The sequence below is a fragment of the Bemisia tabaci genome, chromosome 3, assembly GCF_918797505.1.
Source record: "Bemisia tabaci chromosome 3, PGI_BMITA_v3".
NCBI lineage: Eukaryota > Metazoa > Arthropoda > Insecta > Hemiptera > Aleyrodidae > Bemisia > Bemisia tabaci.
The window spans coordinates 27,748,816-27,763,806 of NC_092795.1; the positions used below are offsets into that span (position 1 = coordinate 27,748,816).

Below are 14,991 nucleotides of genomic sequence, written 5' to 3' on the forward strand. Positions count from 1 at the left end.
AAACCTGCTTAGTTCAACATTATAGTTTCTAGCTCTTTACTGCAATTAAATTGCGGAACTATAATTTGACAGTTAGCAGAATATCCTTCAATGTACTCACACTTCCAACCTGCAGAACTTACTTCGCAGATAACTGAACAACAATGATTCGTCCGTCCGGAGGAGAAGTTCGTAAGTACTTAAGTACATATACACCTACTAGCAACTTTACATATCTAGCCCCATTTTCAGTTGCAATATTAATAATATGTTTCATTTTCATGGAACCGGTTATGACTCCAGGTTTGTCTTCCTATAAGCTGTGTTTTTCTGTGCCCATTATTCAGGAGTCAAGAGTAGAGGATTAGAAGTCTGGAGAAGAACCGATCCATTTAATGCTACATCATTAGAATGTCCAAAATTTTAATTTCCAGAGAATTATGTGATGATGAAAAGCCAGAGCCCTGTTATCCTCTGATTTCTTGTATTTTAATGATTTGAGTTTACTTAGGTATCAGATTTTAATGGGTGGGTAGTGTACCTATTTGATCGATTGATGATAAAAAAATTGATGGATGCTTGTCCTACTTTCAATTTAAATTCACAAGTACCTGTTAAATGAATTCATAACGGAAATCAATAATTTCAGTGATATTATTTTGATGCTGTCTACATACACTGGGTTCTTATTCCGTGCCAGGATTGTTATCATTTACCAAAAAATACCTTGAAACTGAGCAAAATATTTTTTCTGGTATGACCTTTTGGAACTGCATAATAAGGGAATAATGTGTGTTCAGAATTTGACTAGGCATTCTATCCACTTTCCCTCCCTTGTAGCTAATCTTTTTTATTTAAGACCTTCATCATTTTTTCCTATTTTAGAGAGAGTAAGGAAATGCTGATTATAACAAAATTTGATGAACAATTACTTTCATCCCTGTTGAATAAAAACAAGTAAAACGAAGCACCTACCTAAAAAAATACAATAAAGTAAAAAATAAAATACCTAAAGTAAATTCATAATATAAGTAAAGTAAATTAATAGTATTAAGTAAATAAATAAAATAAAGGAAATTAATAAAATTAAGTAAATACATAAAATACCTGAAGTCTAAAGAAAATCAACTAAAAAAACAAAATTAAATAAAGCAAATGACGTAAAATAATATAATCAAGTGAAAAAATAAAATGAAGTAAAATAATGCATTAAAATAAAAATCGAACAAAAGCTATGTAAATTGGTCGAGATATCCTGGCTGCCCTCTCAATTGGAAGCTAAATGCGGGTTTTTCGTCCCGTAATTACGTTCTCGGCATGGCTCAGTAGGTAGGATCCTCGTCTTCGGTTAGGTAGGTCCCCGGTTCAAATCCCGACGTAGGCCATAAAAATTCTACACGTATATATCGACAAAAGTTACTCCAAATATCTCGTGGACCTTATTTTTCGCGGTTTTAGAAATTATTTCCGCATATAATCCATTTTGGGGGCTCTTTTCAACTGTCCCCTGGCTACAAACCCCAAAATTTGCTGCCGATGCTTCAATTTAGCGATCCAAACCAGGTTTAGATTTTTGCCGAACTAGTTTAGATATTAGCTAAACTTCCGAGTCAGCGTAGAACCCAAAATCGGGTTTGCCTACTATCCAAAATAACTAGCTGGGGCCATATCAGCTATCCGGAGTTGGTGTTGTACACCGATATTCCGGCAAAAATCCAAACCCTTTTTTTCAGTGTAGAAACAAATCTCTACTCTAAGGTTACAAAATATTCGATTCTTAACAGTAATGCAATCATGGATGCAATCATGCATTGGAAAAGACACCAATGAAATATTCAGTTAGAAACGTTTGACGGTTCCTCTAGTAGACATACAATTTGCAAGAGGAAATTTAGCACCTTTGAAATGTAGTTAGGCTCTTTCTTTTGGAAAACGACAGTTTGAGCAACACTGGATCGCTTAGCGCTGCGGTTATTTAGAGGACTTGAGCGAAAAGTCAGCAAATTAGTACCGAAAAGATGAACTTTGACGGGAGGAGAAGGGGCGGGCAAATGAGGCTCGGATGTCACGGAAACAGCTCATCTTGGCTCCTATCCGTTGAATTATTTATACTCGGAGGAAAAGAAGCGCGCTGTTTGTGGGCGGCGAAAGCATTTAAAAGTAAAATCGACTTCCCAGGGATTCCGGAGAGCGCACGCATTAAGAGTATCCCGTGCGTCTCAGACGGAGAGCAGCCCCGCGAAGGGATAAAATATTCCGGCTTCGCTGGCGTCCCCGGACCCCGGTCCCTGCCAAGGCGCGGCGTATGCGACACGCCAAAAATGATAAACTCACCGGATCCCGACGACGAATCATTTTCGCATTAAGGTCCCACGAGCGGGTCGATTCTTAACTCGCTATCGAATACCCTCCATCAATAGATAGCATTCTAAAGAGCGGAATTTATCGATAAAAGTCATCTCGCTGCCTACCGACCAGAGTATCACAGGCGCTATTAATTGAGCGCCAATCTCCGCAAGACCTATACAAGCGGGTCGATTCTTGAATTACTATCGAATAACATCAATCGATAGATAGCATTCTACGGATCGGAATTTATCGATAAAGGATTTTCTCTTGGATCCAAAGTCGAGTTTCTTAAAAAAATTGACAAGAAAAAATACTCTTAATTCAATCGGATTTTTGCTTGAATCAAAAGGAAATCCGCTTAAATCAAGATAATTTCTCTCGCAAAAAGAGAAAAGTTCTTTGTTCCGTCAGAAAGTGTCACGTCTAAAGCCTTTATTTGTCCAGGAAAAACGCATATTTCTCTCTCTTCTCAAAAATCCGGATGCCCCTCAAGGCACCTGTAACAGAGTTTTGCACTTTCTTCACTCTTTCTTGCATAATCGTTTCATAGTTTTTAAACAAAAAAATTAATAATTAAAAAAGGAAAAAACTACTCTATTATTGTAGAATTGGTTTGCCCATCATTCCTCCTGCGCTCCCTTTGATTTTTGATCCTCGACTCTACACACTTGTTAAATCGTATTTTCAGATTCTGTTCCCGGTTGCATAAACGTTGTGTGATCTCTAACGCAATAGATTCTCAGTAAAGTCGCGAACGTGATTAAAACATGAAATCCGAAATTCTAGGGATCGCACGGGCCCATACGGGAGAGGAATTTCATTTGAGAGCCAAAATCAAACACGGGCCGCCTCTGAGGACGAACTTAATATTCGACTTTAAGAGCGACAACTGGCTTTGCCGTTTGATCTCAGCGCAGCGCTACCGAGTTACGGAGAAGATCGTTAAGTTTATTCAGAGGTGAGCCTTGGAGCATGTAAAATCACATGCTGACAAAGGCTCACCTTGTCCCGCACTTCTCTTGTGTTAGCAGAACGTTGGCACTTGGGTAGCGGGTTGGGCGTTTGATTAGCGCGGGAATAAGTGAAGCGCCTCTGAACCTAACCTGTAATATTTCTGGACCCTTGTTGCCAGATTTGATGATTTAACCTTATGCAGTTCGGCAGAATCAATAATTTGGACTTCTAATATGTGATGAACCAAGATGCATTAGAAATCTGAAGAAGGAGAAGGAGAAGAAGCAATGGAAGCAAATACATCATAAGAAAAAGAATCTAACAAAATTGTAAAAGAAGAAAACTCGAGTATTAACGCAGCCAAAGATAGGAGCGACTTGCCCGGGCCTAGTTTTTTCAAACTTATATCCCGAATCCAAGCCGCGACACCCCATTAGTAGCACAGAGCACATCGTTGCGAGTTCACGCCTCGCGCCGTCGCGCCTTCAATTTTGTAGAAGCAACACGGACATCCATCAAGCACGAATAGTTGTATCTCTGCGCCGTCTTCAACGCGCATCCTTTTCCTTGTTCTATTTCCATGTTGTGTTGTTCTTGTTTGTCCTATGTGTGATGGTTTCAAAGGTTACATGACCAAGAAAGCTGAAGATAGGAAGGACGTAATCCGGTCTCGTTTTTTAACTTTCAAATATGGCGGGAGGGGTCTCTTCACTTGTCTCTGCAATAAGTGAAGAATAATGAATGGCAAGATGATAAAGAAAAAACTAATAAAAATTTGTATAGAAAGAAGAATAAGAGGAGAAAGACGAAGAAGAAAAAGGAATAAGGAGGAAGAGAAATAACTCTTTTTTGTCTCTTTCTTTCGCTTTTTCTCTATTTTTTTTTACCTCTTTATCCCTCCCTCTCTTCGTTATCTTCCCTCTCTTCTTCCTGGTTTGTCTTACTGTTGCCTACGAGAATAGAGAGGCCCTAACTACGATTCCGTGACGTCACGCTAGTAGATGAAACTCGGCCGCGATTTAACATGTGTTCTTATGGGAGAACGCATGACACATGCTCCTTTTGTGATAATATCTTTTCAGGGGTTGGTCTGATGCAAAAATCTATCGGAAACTTTTGGAAAGAAGGTAAAATTTCACATCAGAAAACTGCCTAGTTCATGAAGTAAATTGTCTGATAACTGAAGAAATAAATGCTAAACACGACTAAATACAAAAAATCGTTACCCCTCTAAGATTCAAACGCACCGTTCGGCGCTCTTGCAACTTCGGCCGATCAACGGCGGCTCTGATTGGTTAACACGGTGATTACTCTACTAGTTTGACGTCACGAAACCGAGTGGTTCAGGCCTCTCCATTCTCGTAGGCAACGGTCCGACTAGAGTTAAGACACCGCAAGCCGATGAAATACCCCGGTTCCATGAAGGCAAAAGTTCCGGTGCATTTTCTAAGGACTTCGCGGAAAGTATCTCAAAGATTTCACTTTGGTTAACTTCGAACTTTTGGAACAAAATGAGAAACCATTCTTGGAACAGGTCAATTCTGCTGCGGTAAGGATAAGCAGCGTAAGGAAATTCGAACGTTGTCGAATTCATTTCGATAAAAATTGATTTTCGGGGAAATTTGCGGATTTTCTTTTTTGAAACTATCTAAGAAATCCATTCGCAAATTAATCTCCGACCGTGTCCAAAAATTCTTGAATTTTTTAATGGAGGAAAAGCATTTCATCAGGGGAAAATTGGCAAAATTCAGATTTCCATACCGATCAATTTTTCCTTAGCACGGCAGAATCCTCATATCTCTGCGAGGTTTTTCTTCTATGTAAATTATTTACACGGACTCTACTCAGCCTTGTAAGAAAATTTGTAGTTAAAAAGGTCCCAATTTTCAGCAGGCAAGGCGCCTTCCTATACAATTTACTGGACAAACATCATCGTCAAATTTTACGGAAAAGCTATCACGTATCTATGATTTTTATCAGAGAGATCTATGTTTGTTTTTGTTTTGTATGTTGGCAGAATTGTGCACGTTGGGCCAAAAAAACTAAAAAATCCGGGGCGCTTCGACGCACTGGAAAAAAAACACATTGTATCACATTGTAGACATCAACAAGAAAAAATACTTTAGATTGAATCAGATTTAAGCTTAGATCAAGAACCAAGCCTCTTAATTTGAGCAAATTTCCTTTTGATATAAGCTTAAATCTGCTTGAATCTAGAGCTCTTTTTCTTGTCAATGTTTTCAAGAGTCTGAACTCTCGATCCAATGTTTTTTTTTCCCAGTGCGATGAATTAACGTGTTTCCGGGTGTCGTCTCGACAAGGGATCTTGACGAATCCCACGTGTGCCTTCTGTATGACGCGTGTCCGCTTTTAATTCGTTCTTAATTCGGGAAACTTTTAACCAGCTGTCGGTCGAAAACTTCGACGCTCGCGCCGAAACGCCGACTGAAACCGGAGTGGCACTTGTTTCGCACGGCAAGACACACGGCACACGGCGCAGCGTGGCACCCGAGTCCGGGACGAATCCCGATTCTCGAGGCGGCGGAGGCGGCTCCATTGTGTTTGTTTATCCCGCCCGGGCAGATCGCTCATCGTGTGACAGGAAAAGTTTCCGAACTTTCAACTTTCACACAAAAAAGCGGTGTCAGCTGTCCCACTGGATGACGTCATTAATTCTTCCCGCTGCTCCCTGCGTTGATGCTCGCGTGACTTTAATCTCTCCGAGCTGAGTTGCTAGACTTTCGGCGAAAATCATCCGGGGAATGATGTCATCGTGACCCTAAAATTTGAACACTTGGAAAAAAGCATTGGAAAAAAAGCACATTGGATCTAGAGTCCAGACTCTTGAAAACATTGACAAGAAGAAGGGCTCTTGATTCCATCAGATTTAAGCTTAAATCAAAAGGAAATCCGCTCAAATTAAGAGGCTTGGTTCTTGATTTAAGCTTAAATCTGATTGAATCAAGAGTACTTTTTCTTGTCGATGTTTTTAAGAGTCTGGACCCTAGATCTAATGCGTTTTTTTTCCAGTGAGTAGCTTAGATCTAGAGCCCAGACTCTTAAAAACATTGACGAGAAAAAAACTCTTGATTCAATCGGACTTTTTGCTAGAATCAAAAGGAAATCTGCCTAAATCAAGAGGTTCGGCTCTTCGATTCAAGGAAAAATCGGATTGAATCAAGAGTACTTTTTCTTGTCAATGTTACTAAGAGTCTGACTGTAGATCCAAGCGACTTTTTTTCCAGTGAAGTGTTTATAGATTTTTTGGGCTTGATTTCTAAGTTGAAACAAATTAAATTACATGTGTGCAATGGTGCTCTAAAATATAAAAATGATTAAAAATGTAAATCACATCGTATAGTTCCTTCTAATTTAAATCATTTTTACACATTTCATTCTAGCATTAACCTATCCAACTAGCCTGATTACCACCATCACCGTGCTGCCTATTTTTCTTTTCTAAAAAACTGAAGATATTTAAGACATTTTCTGATTTTATTCTAGACAGTTCGAGAGAGACTGAAGAGAGCTACGGAGAGAAATTATATTAAGGTAGCAAAACATCTCATCGTGATGGAAATTTTTTTGTTTTACATCTTTTCAAAGACTGCATGAAAACTTTGTCAATATAGTTGAAAGTCTTGGGAAGATTTTGTACTAAAAGGACTTTTGGTCAAAACCTGGCGAGACGTGTAATTGTAAATGTCGGCAGAATTAAAAAGTTTTCTAAACAGTGTGTTATTACCCACATATTCGAATATTTCAGGATGTTTTCTCGTTAATTTGTAAAATCATCATTTTAATTTACCGAAATTAGCCGCACCCTAGTGAATGTGATATCGTGGTGCCTTAAAATATAAACCTTGTCTAGTAACCCATTCTGGTTCGTAATTTTCGCACGGCCTCAGCTTCTATTCGTGCGAATACAACTCCACAAAATTGTGGCACTTTGTTTTATGTTGTCGAGTCGGGAGCCGTGTCTTCATCCATCCGTGAAACTCGACGAGAAAATCCCCCCCTTTTTCGGGTGGGGGCGCGCGGCTCAACCCGCTCGAAAAGTTGGGCGCCTAAAAATGCCCCACGCTGGGAAACACGCATAATCCGGTGGAGCGAACCGGATATCCGTCGCGCAAGGGAAACTTCCGTCCCAACTGGAGTCGCAGCTTCAAAATAAATAAATAAGTCTAGTTATGAGTTTAACGGAACGCTTTAATTAGACGCGCCCTGCCGTACCGCGCTTGCCGGGCGTTTAAATCCCTGGGTCCAGCAACATCTGAGGCGTTCCCGTTTTTACCTCAAACGGCTTAAAGTTGCGATAAATTGAGATCTAATTGGAGAATTATCATAATTTAACGCATTTATTTGAGAAAAATTGCCCATCTTAACCAGAAACTTAAAGAATGGACCTATCCGTTAAAGAAAAGGATTAAAGGATCGGAACACGGATGCTTTGGAGTTCGGAGGCATGGTCGGATATTTCGTCGCTCCTCTAACGTAAGGGCGTAACTCGATTTCCGCATGAGCCCCAAAAAGCATCCGTTGGAAAAAGAATAGATCAATTGGATTGCATGTTGCAAAAAGGGACCAAGAGCATCGCAATGTTGCAAAGATTGAACAACTACTTTTGTCTTGGGAGAAAAACCTGATTATCCACTTACAGTTTCTATCTCACTCCCTAAAAACCGTAAAAAGACAAAAATTACCATGTAAATTTCATATTTTTTCATGATTTCAAAATATGAAAATGCACAATCTTAGCATCATTGCAATGCTTCTGGTTGCTTTTTTCAGAATGCAATCCAATTAAACAATACGCAGATGCGCCGAAATCCGGTGGGTACGTTCCGCTCAGAACTTTCAAAACCGTCTTCACTTTTCCATCCAAAAAAAAAAAAAAAATCGTTCCGTGTGCTTCAGTACTGAAAGGAATTGGAGTTACACCGTAGCTGTTTATTTCAAGTCTAATTTCAAGAGGAAGTTACCAGACGGAGCATTCGCATACATCGGGCGCACTCTTGACAGAAATTAAGGATTTAATTATAAGATTAACTTCAGCTCGAGATCACGGCGGCGGCGGCGGCGGCGGCGGAAGTATTGCGAAACTATTCCGCCGTGCCGCATGCCGTAAGGGAGCGCTCAAAAATGAAGTCCCTCGCAACATCAGATAAGCGCTTGAGCTGAAATTAATTAACTCTCGTCATGAAATATTAACCTTTGGGTAATTGCGAATCCGGCATTTTATTTTGCTAACCCCTCGCCCAGGTTTTCACTCGGGTTGCAATGAGCTATCACACAGACGAGGTACCAACTGCAGCTCTCCGTCACATATTTACTCTTTACAATTTAACGTAGAAAATGATTCATGCAATGGGGAGTCCTGAAATCGGTCTCTTAAGAAAATACAAGAGAACTTCGGCTGTCCGCGGTGATCGGGACCGGAGTTATCGCGGATAACGGGAGCCTGCTTTACCTTTTACAATTTAACGTTTAGAAAATGATTTACGCAATGGAAACTCCTAAAATCAGTTCCTAAAGAAAATACAGTAGAACCTTGGCTATCCGCGGTGATTAGGATTGGAGTTTCCGCGGATAACGGGAGCCTACGGATATTCCGAAATTACGAACCGTCGCCCAAACAAGTCGTGTTTTCGCAAATATTACTGTGTATGGTGAACTTGATCAAGACAATGATACATTTTACTTTCTTGAGTATGATCATTTCATGAAGAAACTTTGAATGATTCGTCTGTTATTACTCTTTTGATCGCACCTTTTTTCACCCAAGAAAGTAAATTATGCTCCAAACGTCCAGCGCGACGACCGCGGATAATGCAACCGCGAATAACCGGGCTATTAGTATTTATAATGGACGGCCAGCGAGTTAATTGTTGAAATTGGTACACAAAGCGATAGACAAAGAAGGCAATAAGGATATGGAGGGATCCAACTGGTGTAAGCGGGTGGTTGCAATGGATATGGAAAGTAGGTAATAGACTAACTAACGGCAAACCACGGGAGACCTTATAGCTGGACCATAATTTTCTCCCTTACTCTATAAGAACTCATTTCAATCAATAGGATAGCTTCATAATTCTTATGTCTATCAATTCCAACAATCAGCCCGCAGGCAAGGTAAAAATGGATCCGATGCATCAGTCGCAGAATCATGTTTTGATTGTTAAGCTCAAAGACCTAGAAAAAAGAATAGAATCATTCCGAACACCATCCAGTGTTTCTTCCAGAATATAACTTAAATACTATTTATACTTTCCAAAGTCTGTACCCTGTTTTAATGTGGTTTTTTTTCGTATTGTATCATATTTGGGCTGATCAATTTTGTATCGCGAAGAAATTATAAAGTGTTTCAATCGCTCTGCTAAGGAAAAAAACGTATAGTGTTGACGAAGAAAAGGCTTTCAGAGAAAATCGATTTCAAGCGGGGCCGGATGATAACGTCTTATTGTGGACCAATCCTACGTTTTGTTTGAATTTTTCAAAATGTTAATAGGATGTTGTTCCTCTAAACACGTAGAGTATATGAATTATTAGAAATGAAACAACAAACGACAAAAGCCTATTTCTCCGCCCATACTTTGTGCTCTTGCTTGGCATGGTCGAATATAGGCATTGCATTATATACATGAAAACTAAGGGGCTCGGACGAGGGACAGACAAGGGACACGGGGGTGGGCGTGAAGGAGGTGGGCGACATAATAAGGACGTTATTTCTCCGAGGGGAAAGTATGGAATCCAGGGCGAAAAAATAAAGTGAATTACAGCGGCAGACGTGAGTGCACTCGCGAATCGAACCACTCCGGCAGGACACGCGCCATTGCCGATTCGAACGATGCAGAGAGTCGCCAAAATTTGTCGCTCCTCTGACGTAAAGGCGCATCTCTGTTTCCGCGTAAGCTCTAAAAAGCACGGCGTTTTATGGAGATAAGGGATCACAAGGAAATTGAGATCCGTCTTTACGTCAGACATCAGAGGGAGAAGGCGAATTGAGTCGAGGCTGCGTAAACGTGAGAAAAACACATATTTTTAGATCTGTAGCAATAGACCATCAGACAGTTATAATCATTGATAAAATGGCAAGCCGCAAATGCATATTTTTTATATTTTATTTCTAAATAAGTGCTGATGCGTTTATTATAAGTGCTGATGCAAGGAGGGCGAAGTGGAGTCGTCGTAAAGCAAAACACGAAGAAGAAAAGAAAAAATCAATCAATTTTTAAGATTAGTCTGATTAGCACAAGAAAAGAATTGGGGATGATATTTTGTGGGCACTGATATTGATCTCAGGAAGAGGGAGGGGGGGGGGATTTGCATCTTTGGTGCAGTTAATTTGACCAAATGGTGATCTTACAAGTTGGGAACTCTATTTTTCCTCCATTTGAATCCATTAAAGACATCGATATGAGGCGAGGCAAGCTCCAAGCAAGAATCGATATTTTTAGACACATTTAAATAGAGGAAAAATAGTGTTGTCAATTTTCAAGAATCTCACTGATTTGACCTCCCTCTTCGGTTCTCTCTCCTTTTTCGAAGGTTCTTGGAATGAACTCAACCTGACGCAAAATCAGCGGAATCCTCAATTCCCACGAAATCTAACATCTCTGCGAATTACAAAAAAAAAATAAAATTCTTTGAGCCTTAGAAAAACCCTCTTAGGCGTCTGGAGAGCCCCGGAGGACTCCCGGGATTCTTGGGGGCGCCACTACCGCGCGATTGTTCCGCGGCCCGTACAGCGACCCCTTAAAACAATATCTCTGTCGACCGGGAAACTCAAGGAAATATATCTTGTACGCTGCCAAAACCGCATATTTACATTGCTTTTCCCCCGAAGATGCGAGGTTCTTACTTTGTGAGCAGGGAAGAACACTCTCTTGAATCTCCTCACGAGGGCCTATCGGAGCCGAGGCGTAACACGAGGAGCGACCATAGCAGCGGGGGGGGGGGGGGATGAGTGCCCCGGGGTGCGTGCACGGATTAAACCCGGTCGGACAAAAGCCGAGCGGAGGCAAAGTCTGTCGTCCTAAGCGAAAACCGCGTATATCTACAAAGGGTTTTCGTCGGAGTTGAGAGGTTTTTGTTTAGCAGGAGAGATGTGCCCGCCGGGAAAGTGACGGAGACTGAGAAAGGATTCGCGGATACGACCGAGTGCTTTTACAACGCCTTTGCCAGATTTTGACTGTATTTTGCGATGAGGAACCACTGTTTCCGGCTCGTTTTGGAAAGAAAATAATGCGCCGTTGACTTCCTTGTGCGGATAGGTGCTTTTTTCATGAACGAGTCGGAAATAGTGGTTTTATGTTGCGAAATTCAGGAAGTTTTGATACCGTTAAACGGATTTGCGGATAGAAAAGTCGCTTTTCGAGATGAACCACCGAAATAAGGGAACACTATTTCTGGCTTATCCGTGAAAGTAAAAATCTACATAGGGAATATAATGAAACATTTGTTCTTTCCATAGTGATCCAGAAATAATGGATCCCGTGCAGCCTGCAGTTCAAACCTATAAGGAACTACGTTGCACGCAGAACCTACTCTTATAGTTCCTTTTAGCGTAAAGACGTCAATTTTTTACCGTCGGATCTTGAAGATTAGCGACAACAAGATTCGTTCAAATCCCTACACGAAGAAAAAACTATCTTTAAAATTAGTATTAGGTAGTATTTACGATGATATGTTAAGGGTCTATTTAAACCTCCTTTAGGGTCGTTTTGGTTTATATTTTGTGATCAAGGGAGGTTTGAGGATCCGCCAACTAGCATCTTAAACCGCAAAGTGTTTACCAACCCTCAGTAAGATTCAACAGTATAACCTTAGAATCGGATTCTTGCTAGGGCACACAATAATTTGCCTTTGAAAAAAGTACAAAATACGGAAGAAAATTTTGCACCCTAACACACACACACATTTTGTACTAAACACTCAATATATTTTCTTTAGTGTTTATAGTATTTTTTGTAGTGGTGAATCATTGCAATTATTTTCGAGGACTCATCTCATAAATCATACTGATAAATTTTACTCAAAGTCGGCAAAAATTGTTCTTTTATGACATGCTGTGTCGAAGATCTTTTTAAATCTTGCTTATTGACGATGTAAACCATATAAGGCCTCCCAAGAAAAGGAGCTGTAAAGGAACGACCATGAATATGACTCTCAAATCCCGCTCAAACAATGAAACTTTGATCACTCAGCTTTGAACTCAACTTTGATTTTGATTCTTTCTCTGTGTGAATCTCTTCTCTTCTCTCCATGTTTACAATTGTTGACTGAAATACCTTTTGCTTTCTGTTACAGAGCACCAACTCTTCAAGATGCTCGGGAGCAGTCCCCACCTCCTGCTCCTCCTCATTCCTCTCGCCGGCATGTCCTCGGCGGCCAAAAACAAAGGTAAGCAATTAAACCTTAAGGTTAACACTAATCTTAGCCTCGAACCTTTTAAGCTGCATCTAGACGGTGTGAAACGACCGTACCACGCATTTCGATCGCGGCGTCTCAATATTTTTTATCCTACTTTACTTTTTCAAGAGGACAGTATATTACTAGACATTTTTGTACAACATTTTTCTGAGAATATTCCCTGAAAGGGGTTAATAAAATCAGACAAAATTTTGTGCAATTACGATGATCAGTCATCTGTCAATATCGTTAAATGCATAATAAGCATTTACAACGTCAAGAACCGATAGACGTGGTTTGGCTGTTTCACCATTAATTTGAAATTTAAACATAGATCTGTTGACTTGAACTTCTATCAGGTCTATTTCTTGCAAGTGTTACTAGTCTTATCCAGCTTTTGCCTATTCAGTCATTGTTCCAAGAATCGTCGTCGTTTGCTATTGAGGCAGTTTGCTACTCGTTCCTCGTTGCAAATGCACCCATTCTATAAAGTTTTGTCTCAACTTTATTTTCTTCTCTCGTCAAATGGAAACTCACTCCACATTTCTCCTCCAAGTGATCAAGTTTCTATGCCTGTTACGAAGTTATGAATCAATGATCAAGAAAAATTATGATGTTTTCAAATTAAAACATTTAAGATTCATTTTCATGTGATTACATTTCCTTGAATCAATGATTTATTACTCTTGGAAATACCAATCCTCCCGCATAATTTCACAAAGTTTTTTTTTTTTTTATTTTCTAAAAACTTTTGAATAATTTATCAACAGGCATTAGTTACATTTGGATGTATTTATGCTAAAAGGAGCTACGTACATAGGATTTGCGTGCAATATAGTTCCTTTTAGCATAAATACGTCAATTCCTTTCAAAGAATAAATCAAAAGTGGAAAGTATTATTCAAATTCACTCCGACCGAAATAATATCATTGTTCTCTCAAGGAGAAAGAAAGCTTGATTCGATATAGTTGGAAGGTGTATTCATTACAAAACTTGCAAGAATCAGATAAGAATTGGACATTTCTGTGTATGTCGTGCTCTGTATAGCGTGTTGCGTGATGACCCAAATGGAAAAGCATGGAAAATAATTGTTCTGTTCGCTTGCCTTGCTCAATCGAATGCCATGAGTACATTTCTGTGTTGCCAAACCGTGTAGGCCGTTTTTTTTGTTTGTTTTTTTGTTTTAACAATCCTAAATATATTGCTTATTAGCGTTTGGGAGAACATGCTGATTTATTGTAGAATATGTCTCAAGTCAGGGATCGGATCAAACTTGACTCCAGATTTGAGTCGACTACCCAATAGAAAACTCTCGAGTTTGTGTCAATTGTACAATAGCCTCTGTATTGAATATATAGTCTAAACCTGTTCAGTAATAGGCAATTGTGGAACCAGGAGAGAGCCCTAGGTTCGTCAAAAATTTATCAGGTGTCTTTCATGAAGTGTAAGAAATTCTGAGAAATAAGTGCGTGACACTTCTTTCATCCTTGAAATTGTATGAAAATCAATATACAGGTAAAAAAAAAAATCTCAAAAGTTAGAATTATGCCCCTGGTACGTCTCAATTTTCAAAATTATACCGGGAACCTCTCTCCCCAGACCCTTTTTTGGGATAATGGGGGCGTCCCCATTCTCCGTCCCCCAGATCTCTTCTATAACTGAAGGAGTCTCCTCGTCAGACCCTCTTAAGAGAGATGTCTTTCTGCGCCCTCCCCTCCAGATATGCCTACATGAGATGTTCGTCTTTGCCTTCCAGTCAAAAATAAGAAATTTCTAGTTTCACCCATGGTAACATGGAGGCCAAAAGAATAGAAAGTTTCCCTTTAGGAAGAGAGAATAGAAAAACGTTAACGGAGACTCAGTATGGCTACCTAGCTTCGAAAGATACGCAAGCATGAACTTAAATATTCATCGGTTTCTAACGAACCCTTGCGCTGGATCAGATAAACATGCAAGTCCATAAGACCGCCCGAAACGGTGATACCGCAGCGCGCATATACTAGTAGAGTGTATATTGCTCGCATGTCACCTGAATGCTTCGCTCTATAATACATGCTCATTGCCATTATTTTTTACCCCCACCCCTGCTGCATGGGGGTGTGTAGCTGCAGCCACGATATGGTGGAGGCGTAAATTGTCGACGACCTGCGAAAGTGTGTTTTCTATTTTTTATGAAGACACGCGGAGTCGGGAGACACGAAAGCGCAGATGACGAGAAGTTGCCAGAGTCACCGTATCCGCGGTGAAATCCAAAAGGCGCGTTTTTCGGATTCGAGGATTTAGAATACACGCTGTTGT

General features: G+C 40.1%; 1 protein-coding gene across 10 annotated transcripts in view; it reads left to right on the top strand.

Annotated features, from left to right (window-relative positions):
- LOC109031066 (Ig-like and fibronectin type-III domain-containing protein 1) overlaps positions 1-14,991 on the top strand; it is a 415,859-nt gene that overhangs the window by 270,423 nt on the left and 130,445 nt on the right. For all 10 annotated transcript variants that reach the window (XM_019042365.2, XM_072298097.1, XM_072298099.1 and 7 more), the window contains one exon: positions 12,592-12,684. In XM_019042365.2, coding sequence (XP_018897910.2) covers positions 12,609-12,684 — 76 coding nt within the window. In that variant the 5' untranslated portion in view covers positions 12,592-12,608. The remainder of the gene's footprint in view (positions 1-12,591; positions 12,685-14,991) is intronic.